Here is a 25645-nt window from a genome sequence, read left to right on the forward strand (position 1 = left end):
GCCTTTTCTTCTGTGTTGACAGACACACACACTTGCAAAGTGGTTGGCTTTTCCACAGGCGCTGCAGATCTTTCCTTGTGCTGGGCATGCTCCGTTGTGGGGCGTTGCTCCTCCGCACCATGCACAGGCGCGGTCGTGGGAGGAAGGAGTTGGGCCTGGTCTCCCTCGCCGGGGTTGTCTCGTGTGTGTTTCGGTGGCACTTGTCTTGATGGCGCACACCGGCTCCACCTTGACTGCGACTGTGGGTTTTGGCTCCATGTGTGCAGCGCTTGCTTTCGACAGTTCTTTGGACCGCCCTAACGCCAGGATGTCGCGCATAGGCATGTTGTCTGTTTCCAGGACTCTTTCTCGCAGTTTTGAGGAGGCACAGCCCTGAATGAACTGGGCGCGGATCTCGTCGTCGGCGTCCGGGAGGGGGCACGTGCTGGCCAGTTTCTTTAATCTCGCATAGAAGACGTCCACCGATTCTTCTGGGAGCTGGCGGGCTTGGCGGAGCAATAATCTCTCATAATCCGCGCTGGCGAATGGTCCGAAGTACTCCGTTATGGCGTCGCGCAGCGTGGCGTAGTTCCGGGGCGGGCCTCCTTCAGCCACGTCCTTCGAAATGTCGTGGATCGCCTCACCTCTCAGGTGCAGAAGCATTGCACGCCGTCGCTCAACCGCGATGTCCGCTGCCACGAAGTAATTTTCTAGGCGTTCCACCCATTTCCTCCACCGGGCAGCCTGTGACGGCGGCGTGCCCGTGACAGCGAAAGGCTCCAGCGGGGGCACGGAGGCCATGGCCATCAGGGGAGGCGGGGGAGGTCGTCAGCCAGGCGCGCTTGATCACCTGGGGGTCCGGAGCACAGGAGTACGCTGGGGGCAGCAGCTCAGGTCTGTGGAATGTTCCAGCAGCGTAGCATGCGGGATGCGTGAGAAACGGCAGGGCCGTCGCGTTGCACGCGGGAAGCGTGAGGAAACGCACGCAAGGCACACGTGGCAGCTGCAGCAGCGCAGAGGGCCGGCGCTCCACTGGAGGCGGGTGCGGCAAGTGAGGGAGCGCGGCAGAGGCGTCAGGGCCGCGAACACGCACCTGAGGCCACCTGGCCGATAGCGAAGGTCGAGCGGCGGGGCCACAGTCAGGCGGGGCCTCTGCCGCAGGAGACACTTGCTCGCAGGAGCGTCAGGAGACGTCGAGGGTCCCAAAGGCAGGGGACGCAGGAGCAGCGCGGCGGGGCCGCCGACAGGTGAGGCCTTCCGCTGGCACGCTGGGACAACTCCACCGGCGGGGTACACAGAGCACGCTGTTAGGGGCCAACTGCAGGGGCAGCAGACGTCGGCCCGCGAGAGGCAGAGCGGCGGTGCGTGGCACGCGATGGGGTGGCGAGACCACCTCGTCGCCAGTGTTGTGTTCTGGTCTGGGCCTAGTGGTGACAGATTGGAGACCACACAGTACTTAGTTAGTGGTCAGTACAATGCCTGCCACGCCCAGGGTCCTGGGCCTTTTATTGATTACTGCACGTGCCCTTCGTATCCACGTCGGGCTAAACCAACTATCCCACGCTTGTGGGGGGGGCGGAGTATTACCGCTGCTCTGGACGCGGGCCACAGTGGTTGCGCCCACATACTGCAACACTACACAAGTTAGCTGTATTGGCCCCACATTAGGACAGCATCAAAAAGGCCATGAAGAGCAAGAAGCGCAGAACCGTTTGCAATTTTTAAGCGTTTTGAACCCCATTGGCGTGTCTTTTGGGCGTTTTTTTCCTGGTCGGAAAGGAGGGGGCAAGCAATGAAGGGTGAGAAGTGGGTGGGGGTGGACAGGGCAAGCAACAGGTGAGGGGTGGATAAGGCAGGAAACATCATAGGGGGGCAGGGCAAGCAACATTGCAGGAGGGTAGAAGAGAGAAAGGGTGCAAGTAAAAGGACTAAAAAGTACCTCTGAAAGCAGCAAGCAGTGAAAAGACAGCAGGCAATGGAGTTATTTCGGCCATTCTCCAAGGTAGGGACAAACACACGAGGAGGAGAAACTGAAGCTGGCACACGCAGACGAAAGAGCAGCAAATAAATGAGTGACAATGAATTTTTCTAATGGTAAGCAATGAGCGGGTTCCAGGCCCCCCCCAACAAAATGTTGCCCAACAAACAGGGTACGTGTGGTCTCAGAAGAGACCTAAAGAATAAGGTGTGGGGAGGTAGGAGGGAAGGCGCAAACTGTCACAGACGGGAAGGTGCTCCTCAAATATATTGAAAGGAATTAAACAACCAACAGTGCCCCCAAAACATTTAGGGGGTGCTAAGGTGAAGAAACAAGTGTTTGCGGGGCAGGGATGCGTTTTGCCTATGTGGAAAACAGCTTTTATCTTACAGGAGTTTTACCACGCAGTACATTACTATGCAGGTAAGTCATTTTTTGTAAATACCATCGTTTTTTGTTACTTTAGGAATGGGTAGAGGTAAAGGGAGGTAAGGGTGACTTTAGTGTTCAGAGTTGGGTAGAGGTAAGCATAACTTCAGGGTCAGGGGTGGGTAAAAATAAAGGGAGGAGAGGGTAGCTAGCGGGGAAGAATGGGAGTAAAGTGAAAGGGAGGCGAGGGTGGCCAGAGGTAAAGATACGTGAGAAAACTCGATTGTAAGTTTTCTTTTTATAGAATTTCTGTGGCTTCAGCAGTAAGGTGCTGGCACTTCTGGAGGATCTGGAGCCAGGGGCGACACTCCGCTTAGGCGGAGGGGATAGCATCCCCCCACTGCTCTGTGAGCAGTGTAAAAAGGAAAACTTAAAATATAACAAGTAATATTATTAGCTTTTTTGTTTTTCTTTCTGCTCGGGTGTGGGCGGGGTGGGTGGGCCGGCCGTGCTTGTGAGTGCAGCGGAGGAGAGTAAAGCCCACTCCAAAGCGCACATGAGGGTTTGACCGGCCCAAGAGGACTAGTCAAACAGTCATGCGCTCTTTGAATTTTCCCCACCTGGCTGCATTACACGGCCTGGTGGGAACATGCAAAGCCTACAAGCCCCTGTCTGAGTGCCAATCCACGGCTCTCAGACAATCACAATGCTGCTTAAAGCAGAGTTGTGATTGGACAGGGGATTCTGGAAGGCTGTGAGCTTCCTGTTGCAGCACAAAGGAGACGGAGCAGAGGCGGCAGCACCAGGTTGCACCCAGGTAAGTCAGTTTATTTTTGTTTGAACCCCCTCTTCGCCTCCCCTGCCTCACCACCCATGCTTAGAAGTGGCTGCTACTGTCTGGAGCCACCTGCTAGCTCGAGGTTTTGTGCAGGTATGTCGGGGATTTGAAGTGCAAGGCTGTATGGATCAAGCAGGCAATTTTTAGTTGTATCCTTGCTTCGTATGGGAGCCAGTTTAGGTATTTCATCTCTAGTGTGATATGGTTGTTTCTTTTAGAACCTGTGATGAGTCTTGCAGCAGAGTTAAGAGAAGTGGAGCCATCTTAGCTCTAGGAGGGCTGCAAAGTGTTGCACTTCCATAATCAAAATTATGGAGCTTGCTCAGTAGATTTGAAGTCATTGGATAGGGAGGAAAGGTGGGCAGTTATAAAGGATGTTGAGGGTGACTAGTATTCAGGGGAGGGTAGAGGCAAAGGGGGTAAGGGTGATTTTAGGGTAGATAGAGGTGAAGGGTGATTTTAGGGGTTAGAGGTGGGTAGAGGTGAAAATGAAACCTAAATCAGTTGAATTCACAGTGTGTTTGATTACCTCTTCTATAATTTAGAGAATGGCGTATTCGTAATCAACAAATAAGTAAATGTGACAGAGCAGCAAATATTAATCAAGAAAAAACAGATTGTATGGCAACATTCTTAGTGAACGGAGTAGGTTACAGCTTCATCATTAGTAAAAGCAACAGGCGGACAAAATATAGGTTTCAGCAATTGGTGACATGCCTGAAAGTTTTGTTATTGCTATCTGTTTGAATTCAGCTCTTAGAAACGACAGGAAGCATGAGCTACGACTGTGATGACTTTGGGGTGCGTTGCAAGCACACACAAAAAGAAAAAGAACAGCAGTGGTAGCGCAAGCAGTGCCGAAGAACACAAAATCAATCAGTACTTGGTCCATGCTCAAGATAAGAAAACAAAAACACCGGTAACAAAGTGCAGCAGACAAGCAGACATGCGATGACATGTGCTCACCGATGGAAGGAAGAAAATAAGAGTGACAATGAAGTCAACAAATTACAAGTAATGGGCTTGCTAAAAACCCTTTGAATTATTAGTATTTTAGAAACAATAGATCGTAGCAGGCGACAGTGCATGCACGTTCTTTAAGACGAGACCCAACAATAGGTTGTAACCAGGGGCAACGCATGCGTGCCGCCTCAGGCGATGCCTAAAAAAAAGAGGGGGGGGGAGAGGCGAGGGGAGAAATCAAAGTTTGGCAACAAAGATGCTAAAGCAATATAGGGAAATGGAGAGAACCTAGAAGAGAGTAAGGAAACTTGAAAGTAGCCCCCCAAAAGATTGGATACCAAAGAGGCAGAAGGGCACATGGTGACAGTTAAAAATTAGAAAAGCAGTATTACCTCCATGTGCATCAGACTCCTAAACCACAACCCCTGACAAATGCCAGTGTGACTATCTGGAACATAAACCAGTGTCCAACTACAGACAGGACACTTGACAGAGTTAGTCTTTATGGTGAATGTAAAACACGGAGAAGAAATCGCTAAACAAAACAAGCATTTGGAAATGGAACAGGATTGGCATTTCATAGTCTATGTAGCTCTTTCCATTCCCTAGCAGTTAAATAGCACCCTAAATAATAGAATGTATCAAATTCCAACATAGTTGTACGCATTTTGTCACAGCAGAGTGATGGTGGAATGCTTGCAAAGCCAACAACTGCTTGAGCTCCATTGCAACCCAGCTTTTTTCGCCCACTGCTCACTTGTGACAGGGTCCAAGTCCAAAACCTGTGGGCACAAATTTCCAATTTTTGTTAAAAAAAAAAAAAAAAAAAAAAAAAAAGTATTTTACAAATGTTTGACACTTGTGTCATCTGGTAAATACCTCAATGGGTTAGAATACCATCTGCAGAAAAAAAAGACGTACAAAGCAGTACAAAATCTTGTGCGACATAATGCTCTGGTGGACATGTGGGCGGAAAAAAATCCAATAGGCACAGGAAGTACTTTCTATTCAGCCCCACACAAAACGATTGCCAGACTGGATTACTTCTTTATATCTAGTTCACTTGTAGGTGGAGCTACAATAAAACGTCTTCCCAGAATAGTGTCAGACCATAATCCGCTGGTTCTAAGTATGTCAGTGGGTAAAAACAAGGATAGGTCAACAACCACATGGACATTTGAACGGGGGTTGTTGAAGGAGAAGGAATATATTACAAGGATGCAGGAATGGATAACACAATTCTGGGAAATGAATAGGTACTCGGCTTCAGCGGATATGGTATGGGACACTTTTAAAGCGGGAGTGAGGGGGGAGACATTAAGTTACACATTGTTAAGAAATAAGAAGGAAAAGGAGAAGATGGAAGAGAAGATTAGAGCTCTGGTGAACCTAGAGGAGAGCCTAGTGACCGCAATAGGTAGGCAAGAACCAATCGAGCAGATCCTGCTGGCCCTGGAAGTACAGAAGGCAGATGCAGGTGTTACATTGGCGCAGAAAACAGCAGGGAATTATCTAGCAAAAAAAGAAAAATGCTACGAATTTAATGAGGGTGGGACATCTCCTGGCAATTAGGACCAGACAAACACTAGCAGCAGGGGAGATAAAAGAAATTAAGGATAGTACAGGGACAATTGTCAATAAGGTAGAGGAGGTACAGGAGGTGTTTAGAAGGTTTTACGAGATCTTATACGAGCAAGATACAAATAATGCAAATTTAGAGACAGGGATTAGGGAATACCTATCACAGGCACCACAGGTTGGATTAAGCACGGAGGAGAGAGATAAGCTAGATTTGCAACTTACAATCCAGGAGGTAAGGGAAGCGACATTCAGCCTTCCCTCTGGCAAAGCAACAGGTCAAGATCAGATACCCGCAGAGTTCTATAAGACCTTTTGGGATGTGCTAGCTAAGGACATGTGGACAATTTGCTGCATGGCACAGGGGGGTAGAATAGTCCCACAATCTTGGGCCGGTGCGGATATTATAGTAATACTTAAAAAGGACAAAACCCCAACGGAACCAGGTTCATATAGACCAATAACGTTACTAAATGCAGATGCAAAGATCTTTTCTAAATCACTGGCTAATAGGTTGAGCAAAGTTATAGAGGGGGTGGTATCCCCAGCACAACATGGCTTTATCCCAGGCAAAGGGACTACCCAACATACTAGGCAGATCACCATCTTAGATGCAGCGGAGGCTGCAGGAGACCCTGTCGCGGCTATTTTTTTGGATGCCGAGAAGGCCTTCGACAGGGTCTCCTGGGACTATCTCTGGAAAGCCATGGAATGGGCAGGTATAGGCAATGGATATATAACAGCAATCCAGGCACTTTATAAACAACCCTTAGCAAGGATAAGAATTAATAAATCCTATACGAAGGCAGTACAGATTAGACGAGGGACTAGGCAGGGCTGTCCAGCCTCGCCTTTACTATTTGCTATATATCTGGACCCGTTTTTAAGAAGGCTTATACATAATAATAGTATCCCCCCAGTTAGACTGCATGAGAAGGATTACAAATTATTCGCCTATGCGGATGATGTGGCTATTACAACACCAGCACCAGAGGGGGCACTGACTGAAATAGAACAAGAGGCAAGGAATTTCGGAGTGGTCTCAGGGTATTTAATAAATAGAGGAAAGACACAGGTTGTTCAGAATAGACACACAATATTTGAAGATACAAGAGTAGTCTCAGAAGCGATGTACTTGGGAGTCAGGGTGACTGCAGATTTAGAGAACCTAATAGAGATTAACATGGAACCACTTTTAGGGAAGGTTAAAAGAAATATGGAGAGAGTCAACAATTTACATTTGACACTAATGGGACGTATTAATTTTATTAAAATGGTTACTTTTCCAACATTTTTATATATCTTTAGGGCAATTCCCTTATTCTTTGATGGCACATGGTTTAATAGAATAGAATCAACAGTGAATAGATTAATTTGGGCACAGGGGAAGACACGCAGAGCATATCGATTTTTGACACTATCAAGAGAGAAGGGAGGTTGGGGGGCACCGGACTTTAGATTTTATTATTGGGCGGCAGTTCTCCAATATTCTAAAGGGTTATTAGGAGGAAGTGACCAGCAGGGTGAGAGATCGAGTCAAGGGAACGTTTACGAAGCAATTTTGGGAAAGGCGGCAGAGAATGCCTTAGTAACGACAGCGGATTTTACCTATTTTAAACATACGAGGTTTAAGACTTTGAGCGCTGTATATAAAATCTGGAGGACAATTAAGAAAAAGTTAGGATTGGGGAGGTATAATAGATATCTGAGGCTGTATACGAATAACGAGCTTCCTGCAGAGATTTTCAGGGAAGCAGTCATGAAAGAGTGGGATGTCAGGGGGATTAAGAAATTAGGAGACTTGCTGGATGTAAAAGGAGGGTTCTTATTGTTCCAGGATATCCAAAACAAATTTAGAATATCAGGGAACAATTTTTTTAAATACCTACAAGTGAGGAGCTATTTTCAAATAAAACGGGGTGGGATAGCAGGATTGACAAATTGTAGGATAATGGACTATCTAGGGAGCAGTCTTAAATGCACGATCAGACAATTGTATGCAGAATTACAGGAATATAAAACAGATGATAGAGAAAAATATGGCAACAAATGGGTGGAACAAGTAAGGGCCCATCCTGAAGCTCTTCAAGCCTCTTTAGACCTAGGCCGTACTGTCTTGTGCTCAGCAACGTTACAAACTCAACATTATAAGACAGTCTACTCGTTGTATCATACACCTGCTAGAATTGCCCAGTGGGGGGGGACCACTGGTATAACCTGCCCACGCTGCAACTCAACAAGCGCCAATATTACTCATATGTTTGCACAATGTCCACAACTTTACACTTTAAAATTGGAAATAGAGGAATTTCTAGAGAGATCTCTGGGGTTAAAGACCAAATTAACGGATAAGTTGATAATGTTAGGTATTAGTATAGGAGATAATAATGGATACCCAGAATTTATGTTTATGGTTACGGCCGTCTTTAGGATTATTATCGCAAAAGCCTGGATTGATAAATCGGCACCGACGTTTCAGACATGGATAGCAAGGATACTCTCCACATATAATTTGGAGAAAGCTATCTACGATAGGAAAGGTAGAAGGTCTAGGGCACTGGGGGGTAGGATCTGGTTACCAATTGAGCAGTGGAAGAATAAGGAGGACTAAAAAATATGTGTCTTTTCTACGCTTCCTCCTGGGTTACTATGTTGGTTTTTCTTTCGTGTATTTTATATTTTTCTTTTGAGCGATGACTGTCGAATTTTATATGTATGTAAAATCTGTACTGTAAAGATGTACTGGAATTTTCAGAAAAATTGAAATAAATAAAAAAAAAAAAAAGAATACCATCTGCAGAGATCTATGTATATTTAGCAGGTCTCAGTAATCCGTGTTCAGAAAAACATAGTTTTACATGAAGTTAAACATTACGTGGAGTGCAAAGGTGCATGTACAAACAAAGTTGCACCCAGGGCAATGATACATGCAAAGCAGTGTTCGACGGAGTAGACTGCTACATGCAGTGGACAGTTACATGGGAAATATTATGCACGAAGAGCTATACCGAATGGAGTGGACTGCTCTATGGAGTGGTCTGCTACATGGTGTGGACTTTTGCATTGCTCGGAATGTTACCCCACTGAAATTCATTATTTTTTCCATCTTGCAGTGAAAGGTGGCGAGATTAAACAAATATTCAAACCTTTTATCTGCATTGTACACATTCAGCATTAACAAAAATAAAACCGCACGAAAAGTGCAGCCCCTGTTCTAATCTGCATTTCTCACTGGCAGGTGCCAGGCGATCCCCAGCAAAAGACAACGCATACTTGAGTGGGTGAGAACAAACCTAAAAATAAAGTGCAGCAGAATGCTACTAAGGCACGACACGCAACAGGCTATCTAATGACACCGATGTACACAAAATACAGGAAACTGATGACCAAACACAAGGTAAGGGATGCAAGACTAAAGATTGAAAAAGATGGCCACAGACAGTACTGAAAGACAGTCATAGAGATGGGACATTGGTAACCAATTCACATTGCTTTATTAGAACAAAACTTCAACCAATCAGAGCCCAGACCCTGAAGCACTCTTCCCCTGCAGGGCTATAATACATCAGATTTCAAGCACAAGTGTTAAAGGAAAAGAGTTTAAGACAGTGGTTCCCAAACTTTTTTGACCTGCGGCTCCCTTGACTTATTGGCCATTGGCCGGGGCTCCCCATTATGTCACTTTTTTTTCGGGTGGGGGGTGCAAGCCCGAACTCAGAAGTACATTCATTTTTCTCCATGAAAATAATTGGGATAAAGCCGATTAACATATTAAATTATATTTTTAACAAAATAAAAATGAAAGCAGTTGTTTAAAAATAAACTTGAAGTGTTACGTGACTGTGAGTGCACAGAAACATTCCTGCTTCTTCAGGTGCCTGTGTTAATCTCACTGTGCATGTGCAGTGATCTTCTGGACTCGGTTAGTGCTTCTATTCACCTCCTTTTCCCTCCATCTGTTTTGGTGCATCTCTCTGTTTGTACATATGTGTTGGTATTTTTGGAGCAGAGACCTAGCTGGAGTAAGATGTGTTCCAGAGTGTGTGTGTGTGTTTAAAAAAAAAAAAAGAAATACATTAATTCTATCGTATAAAATAATAAAATTCATATGCAAGACATTAACAATGCACACATATTTCTACAAATATCGGGGTAATTGACTGAGAGTTATCTCCCACCCCCCGCCCCCATTCTGGCTGCCCCCTTTCCTTTTAAAGCGCTAACAGCCAGGCCAGAGATCAGGTCCCCATTAATGTTTCCCACTAAAGATGAAAGATCATGTGTAGAGCCCTTGACATGCTCCCCCCAACCCTTGTGATCATCCTTACAAAGCCTTGTTGGAAATCAAAGCCCCTCCCAGACCCGAGGATGAACACTGAAGCAATCCCCTCAATATGTTTTTGGGACTGGATGAGCCAGCCTGGCGCCTGGGACTGCTTTCATTTCACGTTACTGCGGTGCCACACCTGGGTAAACACAGGCTTATTTTTATCACACAACAAAACCTTTGTTTGAAATGAAAGTATTCTTTTTTTATACATAAAAGCCACACTTCTGCTGCGGGACAGCTTCTGTGAACATTAAGATTCTGGCTGTAGGTTTATTTCGATAGCGTTATAAAAAATCTGCCCGCCCCCCCCCCCCCCCCCAAGTACTACATCTTTTTTTAAACAATTTTACTTCGAATAAAAATGGGAAACTATAGCAAATGCTCCATCCGATTCAAACCACGATCATACAAATAGGACAACTCTGTCCCAAATGGGTTATTCGGCGTCCCAAATGGGTTATTCGGTGCCACAAAGACAATCTGCAAACTTTCCACATTGCTAAAATATTATTCCGAACCTGCTACCTTTTCCACTTTCCCAAGCTGTGTGTGGCGCCCCTGGCTACTTCTAACGGCGCACCAGGGTTCCGCGGTGCATGGTTTGGGAACCACTGGTTTAAGAGGTATCCAGAGTGGGGAACCCTAATGGGGAGGTAGGAGGGTCGCATGTTTATCTATGAAAGCTATCAATACTGAAGAACCACAGTGTACAGGTAAGTAACAGGACTTTGTTTGAGGAGCCGGTGTGGGGGCCATAACACCGCTACAAGTCCCAGGGTGCTTTTGAAGGAGTTGGGGAGTGCCAGGCGGGTGCTACAAAACGCCTGCTCCTATACCGGGGTCAACTTTGCCCGGAAGAGGGTGGGCTACGCCATATCTTGTTCATATGGGTTAACACTGCTTTATACTGCTACAAACTTTTAATGGAAGAGACGCAATTGTCTTATTGAGGAGGGGATTATTGTTGTTGGGTTTGTACGAGTGTCTCCCGTGTTGGAGGGTTGGAACATGTGAAAGCACATGCGGTCTGAGCTTGCAAAGGCCAACATAAAGAAACCAAAAACGCCAGCTAATGAGATCCCCTCCTCTAGCCCTGCAACTGGAAATAGCTGCACCATGGATGATATTGAAAATCTTATTAAAGAAGCTGAGACCTTACTAAATACTGCCACTTCCCAAACCGTTGAACCTGTACCTAGGGTACCGGATTTGTTTAAGGGGGGTACCTGGAGAGCCATGCCAGGAGCTGATAAACTTACTACAAAGATTCAGCCGTTAGAACACAAACTGCTATTATTCCCCAAGGTGATTATACCTTCAAACGAGACCCAGCCGCCCAAATGGTCCTTGTTACAAAAGATACTCTGTTTTAATGGATGAAGCACCATCAAATAGATCCTCTGCCGTTACCAATCAAACTTTGGGGCTCAAGCAGCTGGCATCGAAGAGCGTGGTGAACCAACTGACAATGCAATGCTGGGGACTATGGTTAAGAGGAAGTCTCCAGGATTCACTGAAAATTAGACGAGCTTATAAAAATATTAACAGAGTTTACCAACAAAACCATACAGGTAAACATGCAGGGGAAAGACTGTTGTTTTAACTGTCATTTTGGAAAGGGTTTAGCTCAGCAGACATATCTTGAAGAGGCTAGAAGCAGCAGTAAATCTGCCGCAAAGGTAATTCCTACCCCTCTAGTCGCCGAGAAAAAAGGACAGTTTTGCCCTTGTCATTCAGCGGCTAGCAGAAGGGATGTAACACCTATGGGGACATATGGCAGCTTGTCAAGGCACCTCAGAGCGAGCCTTGTTAACACGAGAATAGCTGAACGTATGCAACTCCTGAAACCAACATGTCAATCACGTGCTGAGAGAAGCCTGTTGAATCCTTGTCCCACTGCACAGAGGGATTAAAAAGCAGCCAATCACCAGTATAAGGTTTTTCCTAACCAAAGGAGGGTTGTTTTTGGACATTGGTTTCGAAGTTAAAATAAAAGGATGTATGAGGATACAGACTCAATTACCAAAGCTGTACAATGGTTTAGACAAAAGAGGTGCTGCTTATCCACTATCACGGGGATATTGAGCATGCAGAGAGATACTGTGAGGAATATACATCTTCATTGGATTTTATTAAGGCGAAACTTGATGAGACTCTGGCAGAGGAACTCAACAGTAGATACCAACATTTCTGTAGTAAAAATTAAGCTATCCCCCCTCACAACAAATATTTGCTAAAACCAATTCAAAATTGCAGCATGAATGTGGAGAAGTGTGGCTCAATGGTTAGAGCGGCAGACCCTGATGCAGAGGTCTAGCCCGGGACCAGGGTTCAATTCCCCGCCTCGGCGGGTCTTGGGCTCAAAAATTCCATGGACCTGATAATTCTCGCCTCGGTGCCTATTCCAATCATGGAGTCCCACTCTGCAACTCTGGGCAATAGCTTGCTTAATCTCCACATCGGCCCCCACAACGCTAAGGATGCCTGGCCTCCACCTTGGGGGTGCCCAGGAGTGTACACCTCACAGGGAAAGCCAGGATGGGTTCCACAGCGGTATTCGTACAAGCGCCTTGAGACCCTTGCGGGTGAGTAGTGCGCTATACAAGTATCAATTTACAATGTGCTAATCCCCACATTGTGTTAATTCCAAATCCCCAAATCCATCACAGTAACAACGAGGTCTCTATTTTCAACGCAACAGATAGACTGAGTCAAGCACAACATAGCAGGGATGACATTGAACTATTGCCTTTATTAGCTACCTCTGTGACGGCTCCATTGATAACCTCTGTACCTGCAGAAGTGACAAAGTTGGCAAACATTAATGTACTAACACTAAGGTTTTGCAACCATATTTGCAGGGAACGAAGAACTGAGACCCATTCCCAGCCAACATCAGTGGACAAGACTGACCTTTCCTTGATATTTTGGAACCTGGCAGGGATCAAAGCTAAACTGGATGACAAAGATTAGCCATCTTTCCGAAAGAATCAGGATGTATGTATTTTACAGGTAAGCTGGGCTAAATGGAAGGTTTTCCTGAATGGATTTGTCAGCTATAGTGTGGAAGCAAATCTCCCTCCAAAATCTGGGCGGGCAATGGGCGGTTTGAGAATTCTGATAAAGAACGATATTGCTAGCTCACATGAGCCTTTAAGTGTAGATTCGTTAGATCTAATGGGCATCAAACTTATCTTTCAGAGGGGAATCAATCTGGTACTTTTGAATTTTATGCACGGTCAAGGCCAACTAATTGTGACTCACCAGTTTTAACTATGTTAGATGCTTGATTGAAGTACATCAGCAGAGGGCTAAAATTATTGTAGCAGGCGATTTTAACATATCTTTTGAGCCTTTGCCTTCTATCAGCATGGTAACTGAGGAAGTCAATGAATACGGGGGGATTCCTAGTTTAGTGGGTAACCCACAGCGTTTTTTCACCAATACTTCCATGCAAGTTGCTTCCCTAGTGGTGGGATGGAGTTTGAGGGAATGTAATGGGAGAACTAATTTTGACTCAACAGGGCAATTACATTCATGGGAGGATGCCAGAGTAGCGTTATTGATTATGTTTGACTTAATGTTAAGTTTTGGTCACACCGTAGTAATATGAAGGTTGAAAGCCATACTGCTAGAGATCATCATCCTGATTACTACTTCTTCAGTGTAGGAGCTTAATAGATTATCTTTACTTAGTTTTGCTAAGGCTCCTGAACCCATTGTAGACTACAGTGTTGCAGAGATTCATGGCCTAGCTTCAATGCTGGCAAATCAAAAAACACATGCAGAGATTTACCAATTATTTGTATCTTTTATGTCCGGCATTGAAAATAGTATCACAGATCATCCCCTTTCCAGTTAGATGATGAGGAGTCCTTTTGAAAGGAGGATGACTGGGAATCTTTTGAACAAAAAATCCAAGGTGTGACCATGTTGTAGTACGTCTAACACCCACTAGTCTTAAAATACGCTTTTCCAACTCACAGAATTTCGAGAGGTGTTTTCTCATGTATTGTCGATGAGAATCAGGTGACTAGTGCCTAGAAAATGTAATTGACGTTTAGCAGCATCTTGGGCTTTTCCTTCTGCTGAAGGACGCCTACGAGTCAGATGTCCTGAATAGGAGGAAGCTGATGAGACTCCTTACTGTTGCTGTGCGGTGTATTGGGCATGATATCACTGTTGAGAATAGGGTTGATCCCTATAAGGTTTCTTAAGAGGCTCTCGGCATGAACAGCCTCTAACCCCATGAAAGTTCTGAAAACGTTGCTGTTGTGACATTCCCAGAGAACAGGGAAAGTGTCAGTGCCCACTTAAATAGATTGGAGGGCATCATCAACATGCTAGCCAAAGAAATTTTAGCCATCAAAACACAACTAAAATCTTTGCCTGCAATTCCGGGCTAAAGGGCATCACCTTTAACCATCATTGCCGGTGTACCACCGCCTCACCAGTCCTTTGCCTGAAAGCTGTTGAGGATAGATCCATAGCTGCGTCAATGATTTCAGAGGAAGCTCTTTTGCCTTCTTGTAGTATTTCTCTAGCTTTCTTCTATCCTCAGGTAAATATCTATGAAAGCATATATGCGCGGCCACATCCGTCTGTTGTATCGTCCTAAAATGGCTAGCGCATTGGAAGCCCCAATTGATGTAGCAACCATCCTGGACCACCTTTAAGCTGCCTGCATGACCACCAAATCAGGACGAGGATGACCTATCAGACAGGTAGACACATTTTCAGGTACCTTGTGCTTATCCGGTCAATGAAGGACCACTGTAACAGAAGCTGGAGTTTTCATGAGCTTCAAGCTTTCCTCCCAAATGTAATGCACAACGGAAATATATCGAATTGATTTCCTAGCTGAATCCTTGAAGTCGTAAAGGAAACATTCCATTTGTTTTACTGGTAGTGGTTAGTCAAAATGCTTAGAGACTGTTCCAAGAGTTCATGGAAACCTCTACCTTTACTGAAGAAAGCTGATGATGATCCTTCCATCTTAAAGAACGATCGCCCAATATCTTTGCTTCCTTACTTGAGAAAAGTACTTGAGGCTCATATAGCAAAATGTAATTGCTCCTTCGTGGAATCAACAAACTTTCTTGATCCTCACCAAGTGAGCTTTAGACCTGACCATCCACTGAGACAGTTATTCTCTCAGAGGTGGGTGATCTCTGCAAGGCTGCTAACAGGGACGCCTCCAGGCAAAGGTACTTGTTCTTGTCTCAGCAGTTTTTGACACATTCCTTGAATCAAACAAAGGTCAAAGTTTGCATCTAATTGAACAATTTACAATCGATCCTCGCCATTGACAGCTCCTCGGAATGTGCAACCTATTTCCAAAACACAAGGTTATTAACTCACGGTTGGATCAATGGCAACTATACTCAAACTCTGATAAGACAGAGATGGTCATCAAAAACAAACCTGACTTATGAAGCCTATATTTTGGCCTGCTACTATGCGCTTCTGCCCTCTGCCCAAGATATCAAATCAAGAGCCTAGGAGTATTGATCAATGCCAACCTGTCTATGTAACCTCAATTAAGTGCTGTGATTTATTTAGGTTTTCTTCAACTTTAAAGTCTGAAAGATCAGCAAACTTCTCTCCTTAGACGCTCTCACGCTGGCTGTTATTACACTGGTCCTTTTCAGGTTAGATTATGGCAACTCCCTGTACCTAGGTCTTCCAAAGTGCTTGAACCGTAGACTTCAACGAGTTCAAAATCAAGCAGCTAGGCTGCTGCACAGTCAATCTTGGAACAGTCACACCGTCCACTTACTGAGGAATCTGGAAGATCAGCGCTCCATTTTGAAGGTCTGGTAGCGTATTTTTTCAATTACTCCAGACTGGCAGTCCCGCATTTGGTTCTGCTTGCATACCAAAATACATCCATACGTGCAACCTGAGGTCTTTGCACGCTAAATTTCATACCATCCCCATCTTTAATTAAAAACACTTAGTGGATCCAGATATGCAGTACTTGCTGCCCCCATCTGGAATGCTCTTCCACCTGAAATCAGGTTCACTCCCTACTACACTGCATTTAGGAAACTCCAAAAGACGTGGCTTTTTAGACTAGCATATGAGTAGTAACCCTTCGCATGCTAGGTTTCTTACCTGAGCGCCATGAAACCCCTGGGTAAACAAGCTCTTTAGAAATATTTGTAACAGAACAACCTCCTATGCCCTCTGGAGGAGAGTTAGCTGGTGATGGTGAAGCAGACAAAGGAGAGATTATGGTCATTCCACTCTTGACCAGTGTCTTCTGGATCCTGAGGAAGTACCCCTTCCTCCGACTGTTCCTCCAAATCATTCCAGACAGAAATTGCTGGTAAAATACGCCTTACTTTTTGTGATTGCAGGCCAACAGAAATGGACGCTGCACTGGGTGTATCAGAGAACCCTTAGTATGTGCCACTCAGCATTTGCTTCCAGAAATCTCTTAGAATAGGCATTCAGCATATGGCATAAGCCTGTTCCAAGCAAATAGGAACTTATATTGGATTGTCTCATGACTCGAGTCATGGTGTTCTTCATATGGCTGATCATAAAGGCAGTGTTCCTGGAAAGAGTCATTGCATTGAGCTGCTGGCTGTTGTCCATTTTGAAAACAGTAATCGCCTTCCAAATGTGTCTTTCCCAGGTTTGTCGTCCTCGGTGTCTTGACATTTTTCATGAGGTTGTGTGGGACTGTAAACTTGTCTAAAAGGTCCCTCGTCCCCAGACTCTTCCACCTCCAGAAGACTTACAGGGGTCAGATGAGAACCTTTGCTTGGAGGTTTGATCCGGGTGCAGGGTCACTGGAACCTCTTTTTCAAAGATAAATATGGTCTCCTTTTGAACCGTCGACAGGCTCGATGACAGTAGTGCTGACAACAGAGAAGGGGGTCTGTATGTTACGAACCACCTGCGGAAGTGATGTTGGTCTTGTTGCTGGAGACTTAAAAATTCCCCTCGGAGGGATCGCCGTTGACAATGTCGAAGTAGTCGTCGTCTGTTTCTTCACAGATTTAAAAAAAAAAAAAAAATCTGTCACTGCTGGGTTTACAGACGCCCCAGTTGTCTTCTTACAGATTTTACAGACCAAGAGTCCAAATAAGATTTTAACTTTTTAGGTTCTTTGTCATATGACATTTAGCCCTCGTTTTTCTGTTTTCTTCTTGCTGGAAAATGCCCTTCATCTTCAGACCTAGAATCAGAATGAGTAATCTTCTTTTAGAGCCAAAGGAGTAGTCTGGCTTCACGGTCTTTCAAAGTCGTAGTAGAAAAGGTCTGCAATGCTTACTATCTTTAGATTTGTGTTGAGAATGTGAGCAATAAAGACATTCCTTATTGGGATCCTCCGAATATAGCACTGGCGTTCCACAAGACTTACAAGGCCTGAAAAGCCTATTTTTAGATCCCTCTGACATGATGTTTTAGTGAAAAAATTCAACAACTGCAACTCAGAGTGGTTTGAATAGTCAACTGCTTCACTTCTGATAGAAGGAAAAAAAGGTCAAAAGGAGATTGAAGCACAGGAATGGGGCAGAGCTCAGGTAGACTCCCTCACACAGAACATGCAGTTAGTATTTGAAGATATGGTAGCCATGCAAGGGGAAAGTACTTCAGAGTCGGAACTCTGATTGATTAAGTTTGATTCTAATAAAACAATGCGACTTGGTTGCCAATGCCACTTGACTTCTCTACGGCTTTAAATGCTTATGCATAGGACAGCTGGTCATTGCTGTTGGACTCCCTCCATGATGACTGGGAAGATTCAAGCATATGAATCTATGAAAGATTCATTACTGGAAAAAAGCTGAAAACTGAAGATGGAGGGGGTTAAGATCAGAGTATAATAGAAGGGAAATTTGTCCGGCGTCTCTGGGCTCCTGGACCACCCTCTGAAGGCATGTGGCACTTGCTTCTGCACATTGCATAGGGAAGGCTGGTGTTGGTTCATTCACTTCTGTTTTGCCGTGTGTGGGGGCAGGTATATTGTAAGCTTGGCGGGGTGGACAAGTTAGCAGTGGCTGAGGCGGGGCAGGTGTGTGGGGGCTCTGGTGCAGGGAGTGGCAGTTCCGTGGGGCCCGGTGGGTTGTGTCTGAACTGGGAGAAAGACTGTGCGGAGCAGCTGGGGAATGACTGAGGTGGAGGCATTGATGTGGCAGTTAAGTGGGTAGTGAAGGGCAGGGTAGAGATACTGTGGCACAGGTAGGTAGTGACTGAAGTGAAGGCAGGTAGATGTGTTTGTTTACAGGAGAGAAAGCATCACGCGTATCAGCATAAAAATAATACAATGTGAAGCAAAGGTAATGACCACCATGTGCCCGTTCTTGTCCACTCTATCCAACAGAATCTTAACTCACAAAAGTAACACTCACACAGAGCTCAAAGGTAATCCTAAGTCAGGGCACAGGACTTCATTCTATTGCCTGTACCATCAGTACACCAATGATCACACAGGCAATTGTCACCAGCCGACTGGACTACGGGAACACCCTCTACGCGGGAACCACTCCCAAACTACAGAAAAGACTCCAGCGCATACAGAACGCCTCCGCACGACTCATCCTGGACATCCCCCACCACAACCACATCTCCGTCCACCTGAGAGACCTGCACTGGCTCCCCGTCAGCAAGAGGATCACGTTCAGACTCCTCACCCACGCACACAAGGCTCTCCACAACCTGGGCCCCCAAGACCTCAACAACCGACTCACTTTCTACACGCCCACCCGCCAGCTGCGATCGACCAGTCTCACCCTAGTACCACGCATTCGCAGAGCCACCGCCGGAGGAAGATCCTTCTCCTACCTGGCGGCCAAAACATGGAACTCCCTCCCCATTCACCTACGGATGACCCACGACCATCTTCCCTTCAGGAAGCAACTCAAGACCTGGCTTTTCGAGCAGTAACGCCCTCCCACCCCCTCCCAGCGCCTTGAGACCCTTCCAGGCGAGTAGAGTAGCGCGCTATATAAATTGTTTGATTGAATGATTAAGTAAAACGGTCCAGGGCCCTCCTCTACGGCCTTCCATTCTATCTCAAATGGAATTACTTGATGATCTTTCCATAGCCATCATTGCCCATAGTCTATGTTGCTACTTATGATGGATAAAGCGTTTTTTCCACTGAATTGCAAAAGCCATTATCTTGTCCTCTAAACATTGCAAGCACAAATATCGGTACCTCTGTACATTTGTTTATTACTGTTCAGTCTCAGACTTAGAATCATTGCTTGCAGAGTTAAAGACAATCGGAAGCCCAACAGTCTGTGCACAGTGGATGATACCTCCCTCCCAAATGGTGATAGCTTTAGACATCCTCTCACACGTGTAGTGTCCTCTACACTTCTTCACACCCCTTCCAGCACAGACCCGACAACTGCAGGGGAATTTTGTGGGAGGTGTAGTGCCGCTCATACATATATTGTCTTGTAGTCCGTCTCCCTACTTTGGAGATATAATATAATATATATATATATATATATATATATATATATATATAGAGATATCGAATCACCCAGAGCCAAAGTTATTGGGAAAACAATAAACGGTTTTCCCATGGAAACTAGGTCCTAAATATATATGTATATATATTTTACTGCCGTTCGCCAGTAGATATAGTTAGGACCTAGTTTCCATTGGAAAAGCGGGTTTTGTTTTCCCAATAACTTTGGCTCGGGCTGATTCGAGATTATATATCAGCATTTTAATGATCCAGCAGTTTACCGAGTGTTTGCATAATGGTCAGTCCAGTGTATTTTCCCTAGTTCTTCCAAGTGAAAGCAATCTGCAGTCGGCGTGCAGTTAAAACTAAAGTGTTAAGAGCAGACATATCTAACCTTTGTAACCTATTAGCTCGTCTATTGCCTTCTTAAACATGGGTTTCTCTCTGATGAGCCCTTTCTTAAATAAGGGGTGAAGAAGCCAATGACGATTCAGAACTTTCCTTTTAGTCATCTGAAATTCTTGCTTGCACTGAAGTAAAGATTCGACAAGTGAACGTTGGAAAATGTCTAATATCTTATATTATTATCCTTTCTTCCAGCTATCGAATACGCCAACTTGTAAAGCTAGAGCAAAACTTTTATTACAATTAATTGGACTCAAGGTGAGGGGAAGGATAAGAGGCCTACTTTACCAGACGCAAAGTCCAAGCCTGAAGTGTAGTGTTAACTGGGTTGATAGGTAAGCATTGGGGGGCGGAGGAGTTCTGTATTGCTATGTATCCTGCTTATCAATATAGTGAGGACGACAGAAGGCACTGTCTCTGTACCACACTGCTCAACTTAAGAGTTGCTTGCCACTCAGTGGCAACAAGAGACACAAAAGGACCTAAAGAGAGGGTGGAGGGAGTGTGTGCTGTAGGGTCACACAGGTCTCATCACTTTCTCCCATCCTGTTCAATATCTATTGATCTCACGGAGGATGAACCAGCTGCACTGCAGAGCATAAGGGGCAGGTGGCCATAGATCAATGTATCATTAAACTACTGTACATGGCATCATGCGCAAACAAAACTTCAATTTTCCATGTGACAGCCAATAATCAGCTTTGCCCTTGTCCTGAATGCATTATATGATTACATTTTTTTTTTAGTAAAAGGTGCTGCACTCTATTATGTATAAATCAAAGAAGCAAAAATGCAAGTTACTTTCACAAAAAGTTTTAAAGAGGAAGTCAGACAAATCAAAACATCCAATGAAGCACAAATCACACTTCAAATGGGATTTTATGGATGTGAAAATAAGGCTGAATAGTGGGAAACTGTATAAGAAACTTTAGGAAAAAACGAAATGGTTTACTGGATTTAGCATACAGCAGAGTTGTCCTACGTTTCTCAATATCATCAGTATTCCATGATGAAATATAGGGTATAAACATCCATGTATGTTTTCCACCCCTTCTCTTCAATCCACCTACAAGGGTCTCAGGAACAGGATTACCTTATCTGCTTCCTCCCGGCTCATGGCAAGAGCCAGCTGCAACTGTAGCTCCTCTTCCCCACTAGTCTGTGGACGGGCTTGCTCGATCTCAGCCGCAAGTTGAGGGGATGATGAGGCAGCTACAGATAAAACCAATAGAGCAGAATTAGCAGGTTAGTGAATGCAGCATAGCAATAACAAATCACAATTCCACCCAACTGTAAGCACACTGAGGATCAGAATGGTACGCACCACGGATAGGAAACATGAAATGCCTTGGGCACTCATTGAGGCCTCTGAAACTTAAAGGAAGTCAAAGAAAGATGCAGATCTCACTAATGGACTATAAACACACTCCTGAAGGAGACTTCCAGAACATAGGCAACAGAAGCAGAGATGAAGAAGAGTGGTAATCTCGGCTTTCACTTCTTACAGACACAGGCAGCTTTATTTACCAAAATATAAATTTTGTAGGTTGTCTTATCGGCTGACTAGAGGTGCCTAATTGCAGCAAAATAAATATTTGCATGAATAACAAACCAGACCATCTGTACAAGCAAACTTGCAGAACCCCACAGTGACTCAACGCAACACCATCTTTTGTTTATGTATCAAGTCGTCGTGTGATGGCAATGCCACCTTTTTGCCCATTCTCATATTGTGCAGAAAGAAAGTGAGCCTATTGCTGACTTGATGCAAAGACAGTGTTAAAAGAAATTAACTTTTTTCAGCGTGAATCCTTTCAGTGATTCACATGTATGCATGAATTCCATGTAGGATTCTATGCTGAAATTGGGATTAGGAGGACATGCTTCTAATTAGATCTCTTAAGGCAGCCCAGACAATTTGGCATCCTGCCTGACATTTAAGACCAGACTATAGTGATTTGACAAAAGTTTGAACTGCAATATAATGGTTTCAAGTAGTACTTGGTGAAATAAATTGCCCAAGAAAGCATTTATTGCCATTTTCAGCATTTTGGAGTTTACGTTTAGTCTACTAGTCAGCTGATTATCTGCTCACATCATTGTAGATGGACAATGGAATCTCCTTTTAATCCCCACTCTCTCTTTACTGGTAGCTCCCTACTACTATGCTGCTACACTACCCTAATGTAGATCTGTATTGCTCCCTTGTGAACAGCACTGCATTGTTTGGTAGTTAAATGTATGATAAAGTCAACATACATAGGATTCATTCTGCCGATTCTGCTACAGGGACTGGGGAATAATCCACTGGGAGCTGAGGATCAGACTTTCAGAGGTCTATTCTACGGCTCTCTATATCTTTAGGTTCCTAGAATTCAGCAGTTTGACACAGACTTTCGGAGACATTGTATGACATGGCTCACGGATGCCAGCTGCCTCGTAGATTCTTTTGCTTAAACACAATCCGTCTGTGATGACTATCTTAGGTATGCAGCAACAGGACATTGATGTAAACCAAAATGGTAGAGCTTCGCTCTGGAAGTACTTTCTGCAAATGGCCAAGCATAATTATTTCTTGTGTTTCAGATGAATCAGAGTGTGGCATTACTTTGCTAAGGGCATGTATTTAAAATATTACCATGGCTGCACTATATTTTTCCTGTATTAAGCAAGGGCTACCCCTTTTGTCCGATACTCTTTTAAGCTTTCTCTGGAGGTGTATTACATTTTACCCAGTATCCGCATCATTCTGCCTAGCGTTAATTTGCTTTATGCGACCGCTTTACACATCTGAGGGAGTGTGTGGGAAGGGCTTGAGGACCGGACGAGCAGCAGGGTCTGAACCACCTGAAAGTTCCTTTTACCCCAAAGTCACTGAATGAGTGACTCGACAAGCAAAACATGTCTTGGCTTGAGGGTTCAGCGAAGAGACAAATACTTTATGGAGCTATGTGGACTTTGTATAAGGACATTTTGCGGACTAATACTTCATAATAAATGTGATCTATATTATGATGTGAAAGCAGCTATATTAAATAAGAGTACAAACGTTGTTAGAGACACTTTGGGTAGCAGGTTCTTATTTGCTTTAGACCCAACTCAGATAGGTATGAAAGTTCATTTGTCTTTTTTTGCAAATCTATGATTGAAGGGACGGGGTGGGGGCAGGCAGGAGTTAGGGTAGCGTACCATTATTTCCACATTTTTATATGGCAGACATGGGTCAAGCAGTTTAAGCGGAGAAAACGGTTTATGCTCGGTCGAGCAGTTGGTACCGGCACGGTTTTCCCCTTGAGGCCTTCGAGTGACTAGTGTGATCAGCAAGAACTGAGAGATTGCATGTTGGCAATACAGTGAGGGGTGGTGCTTAGTACAGGAAATAAGTGGCAGGAAGGGATTATATTACATAAAAGCATGTTGGACAACAATCAAAAACAATACAAAAAAGGGAGCCCATGTGGATACTAGCCAGGCTTTGCCTCAGGCACCCCATGTTGTAGACAACTGCTTTCTGTGTATTTGTATGACATACAAATTGGGATGGCAAGAGGATAAGTGATCTGGGAAAAAGTTAAATAAATACTAGCAGTACACAAGTCATCACAATGATATCCTGTACTTGCGGCAAGTGCAGTGTTCAAGAATATTAGAACTGCCAGGGGGAGGCAGCTAGCACTATTCAATTTTAATTATTAGACAGACACAAAAGGCTTAGTTAGCACTGAGAGAAAGTAGGAGGAGTTGCTTATGTAGGAGCTCCGCCCATAACATCTAGACTTGAATGTCACACCTACACATGTGGATGCTCTTAATCAATCTCAGTCTTCAAGTTATTTACCATGATAGTTACAGCCATCTAAGAACAGGCGTTCTGGGAGTAAAGCTTGTTTACTCTGATAAGGCCTACAAAAAACTGTCCACTGAATAAAACCAGAAATGGAGGAGCCAGAGGAGACTACTAGGTTATTCACCTCTTACTCGTGTAGTGGGTACGTCACAGTGACCTGCCAGAGAAGCCAGCTAGATAGTCTGCTGAAAGGAGTGGGTTGAAACAGAGAACCTTTGTCTTAAATTATACTGCAACAAGGCACAGTTTATGAGAACACATGTTTGACAGTTTCTTCATGTGGGACATTACTGTGGCATTGGCTGAAAACAACAATACTTTGCCCATGAGGAATAAGGACATGAGAGGGCAAAAGACCGGCGTCAGTTCTAAAAAGTTTGTGAGCTATCATGTCCTGAGGATACCAAAGATTGTGCATTTTGAAGGAACCATGATTTGTCCACCCTTATCCAACTTTGAGGAATCTGTGGTGATCAAGTAATACAATGGCGCAAACCTGTACATTCTCCAGTGAAGCTTTCAGGTGTGTTTTAATATCAGTATAAGTGATGTATATATGCACAAAGACGATGCCTCTTTCATAAGGCAAAGATTACCTTGGCCATGGCTACCACTCACAAGAACCTCCCAAGAATATGATAAAAGCAGGAGTTGGTTAATGCTCCCTAGATAAGGGTGAAGAAGCGAAAATACTTCTCACGCAACTGATGAAAGCGAAGAGAGTTTGGAACAGGAGGGGTTTGGTGAGAGAAGGACAGAAATGCAGCCCAGCATAGATAGGCTAGATGAAGAGGTTCATCCAGGCCTAAAGGTGGAATGGATATTTTCTTTCAAACTTTCTAAAAGTTTCATGGCAAAGTTCTTGACAACAACAGGAAGATGGTCAATGTTGCTTCTTTTACTCTGTGGTTATTCTAGTTGTGACAATTTATTTCTGTAGAGTAATACGGCTACAGCGTTTTTAATTCCTGTGTTTGTTATTGGTCACATCAGGAAATCATTGCTGAGATCAAGATTCATCTGTAAAGTAGGACCTATTTTGTAACTTCTTGGGAGGAACCTTGGAAAAAAGAATTTCAAAGAGCATTACAGGTTGGGAAGATGTAAAACTTTTAAAAGCACCTCTCAGGTGAGGTAAGCCTACTACAACAAGACCAATGGCATATGCCAAATCACCGTTGCGTGTCTCTTGTTTTAGTGCACATGACTGTGCGGAGGTAAACACCATCTGATCGGTTTGCCGGACATTGCCCCAATCTCTCAGGGTGGTACTCACTGAAAAGGTCTAAAAAGCAGTTCCAGAAGTTATGGCTAAAGCCAACAAAGAGATTCATCAGTGGTCTACCAGTGATCTTATGATGCGTCTTCTAATGATCAGAGTCCAAACACTGTCCTGCTTATATTTGGATAAAGCTACAGTTTAAGTCATGTAGTAAACTACTCTGTCACCACCTGTGAAGGACCACAGACAGCTGTCAGAGAGAGACCTGTGCTTCATAAAGATGTAGTCAATCCCATTAGTTGAATGCGATTTCTGCTACATTATCAACCCACTCTATGATCAGACTGGCTGAGACGTGAATGCTTTCTGAAGCAAAGGAGCGAATGACTGGGCTTAATAATCATGCTTTAAACAACCATTTAGCTCTAAGAGCGAGTCTTGTCAAAATCATTTTAAAAAATGGAATGAAAAAATATGCTTCAGCTGAGCGGTTAAGCTCAACTAAAAGCGCTCGAGCATTTTTGTGGAGATCAGCATCTGTTATCAATCGTGCACCAGAGTGAATAGCATCTGGAGGAGTACCCCTTGGAGAAAACAAAAAGGTGAATGCCGTACTGGCACCAGTGCTGTGGCAACATGCGCCACATCTTATAAGCAGGTTCGACTGAGCCGTTATCTAAACCAACATTTAATGCCTCTG

The 25645-nt window shown here is 44.4% G+C and overlaps 1 protein-coding gene across 11 annotated transcripts in view; it reads right to left on the reverse strand.

Moving 5' to 3' along the window:
• Nucleotides 1-25645, reverse strand: part of EPN3 (epsin 3) — a 421892-nt gene that overhangs the window by 223511 nt on the left and 172736 nt on the right. For all 11 annotated transcript variants that reach the window (XM_078654449.1, XM_078654444.1, XM_078654446.1 and 8 more), the window contains exon 3: nucleotides 20970-21088. In XM_078654449.1, the coding sequence (XP_078510575.1) occupies nucleotides 20970-21088 (119 nt within the window). The remainder of the gene's footprint in view (nucleotides 1-20969; nucleotides 21089-25645) is intronic.

This window comes from Lissotriton helveticus, chromosome 7, assembly GCF_964261635.1.
Source record: "Lissotriton helveticus chromosome 7, aLisHel1.1, whole genome shotgun sequence".
Classification (NCBI taxonomy): Eukaryota; Metazoa; Chordata; class Amphibia; order Caudata; family Salamandridae; genus Lissotriton; species Lissotriton helveticus.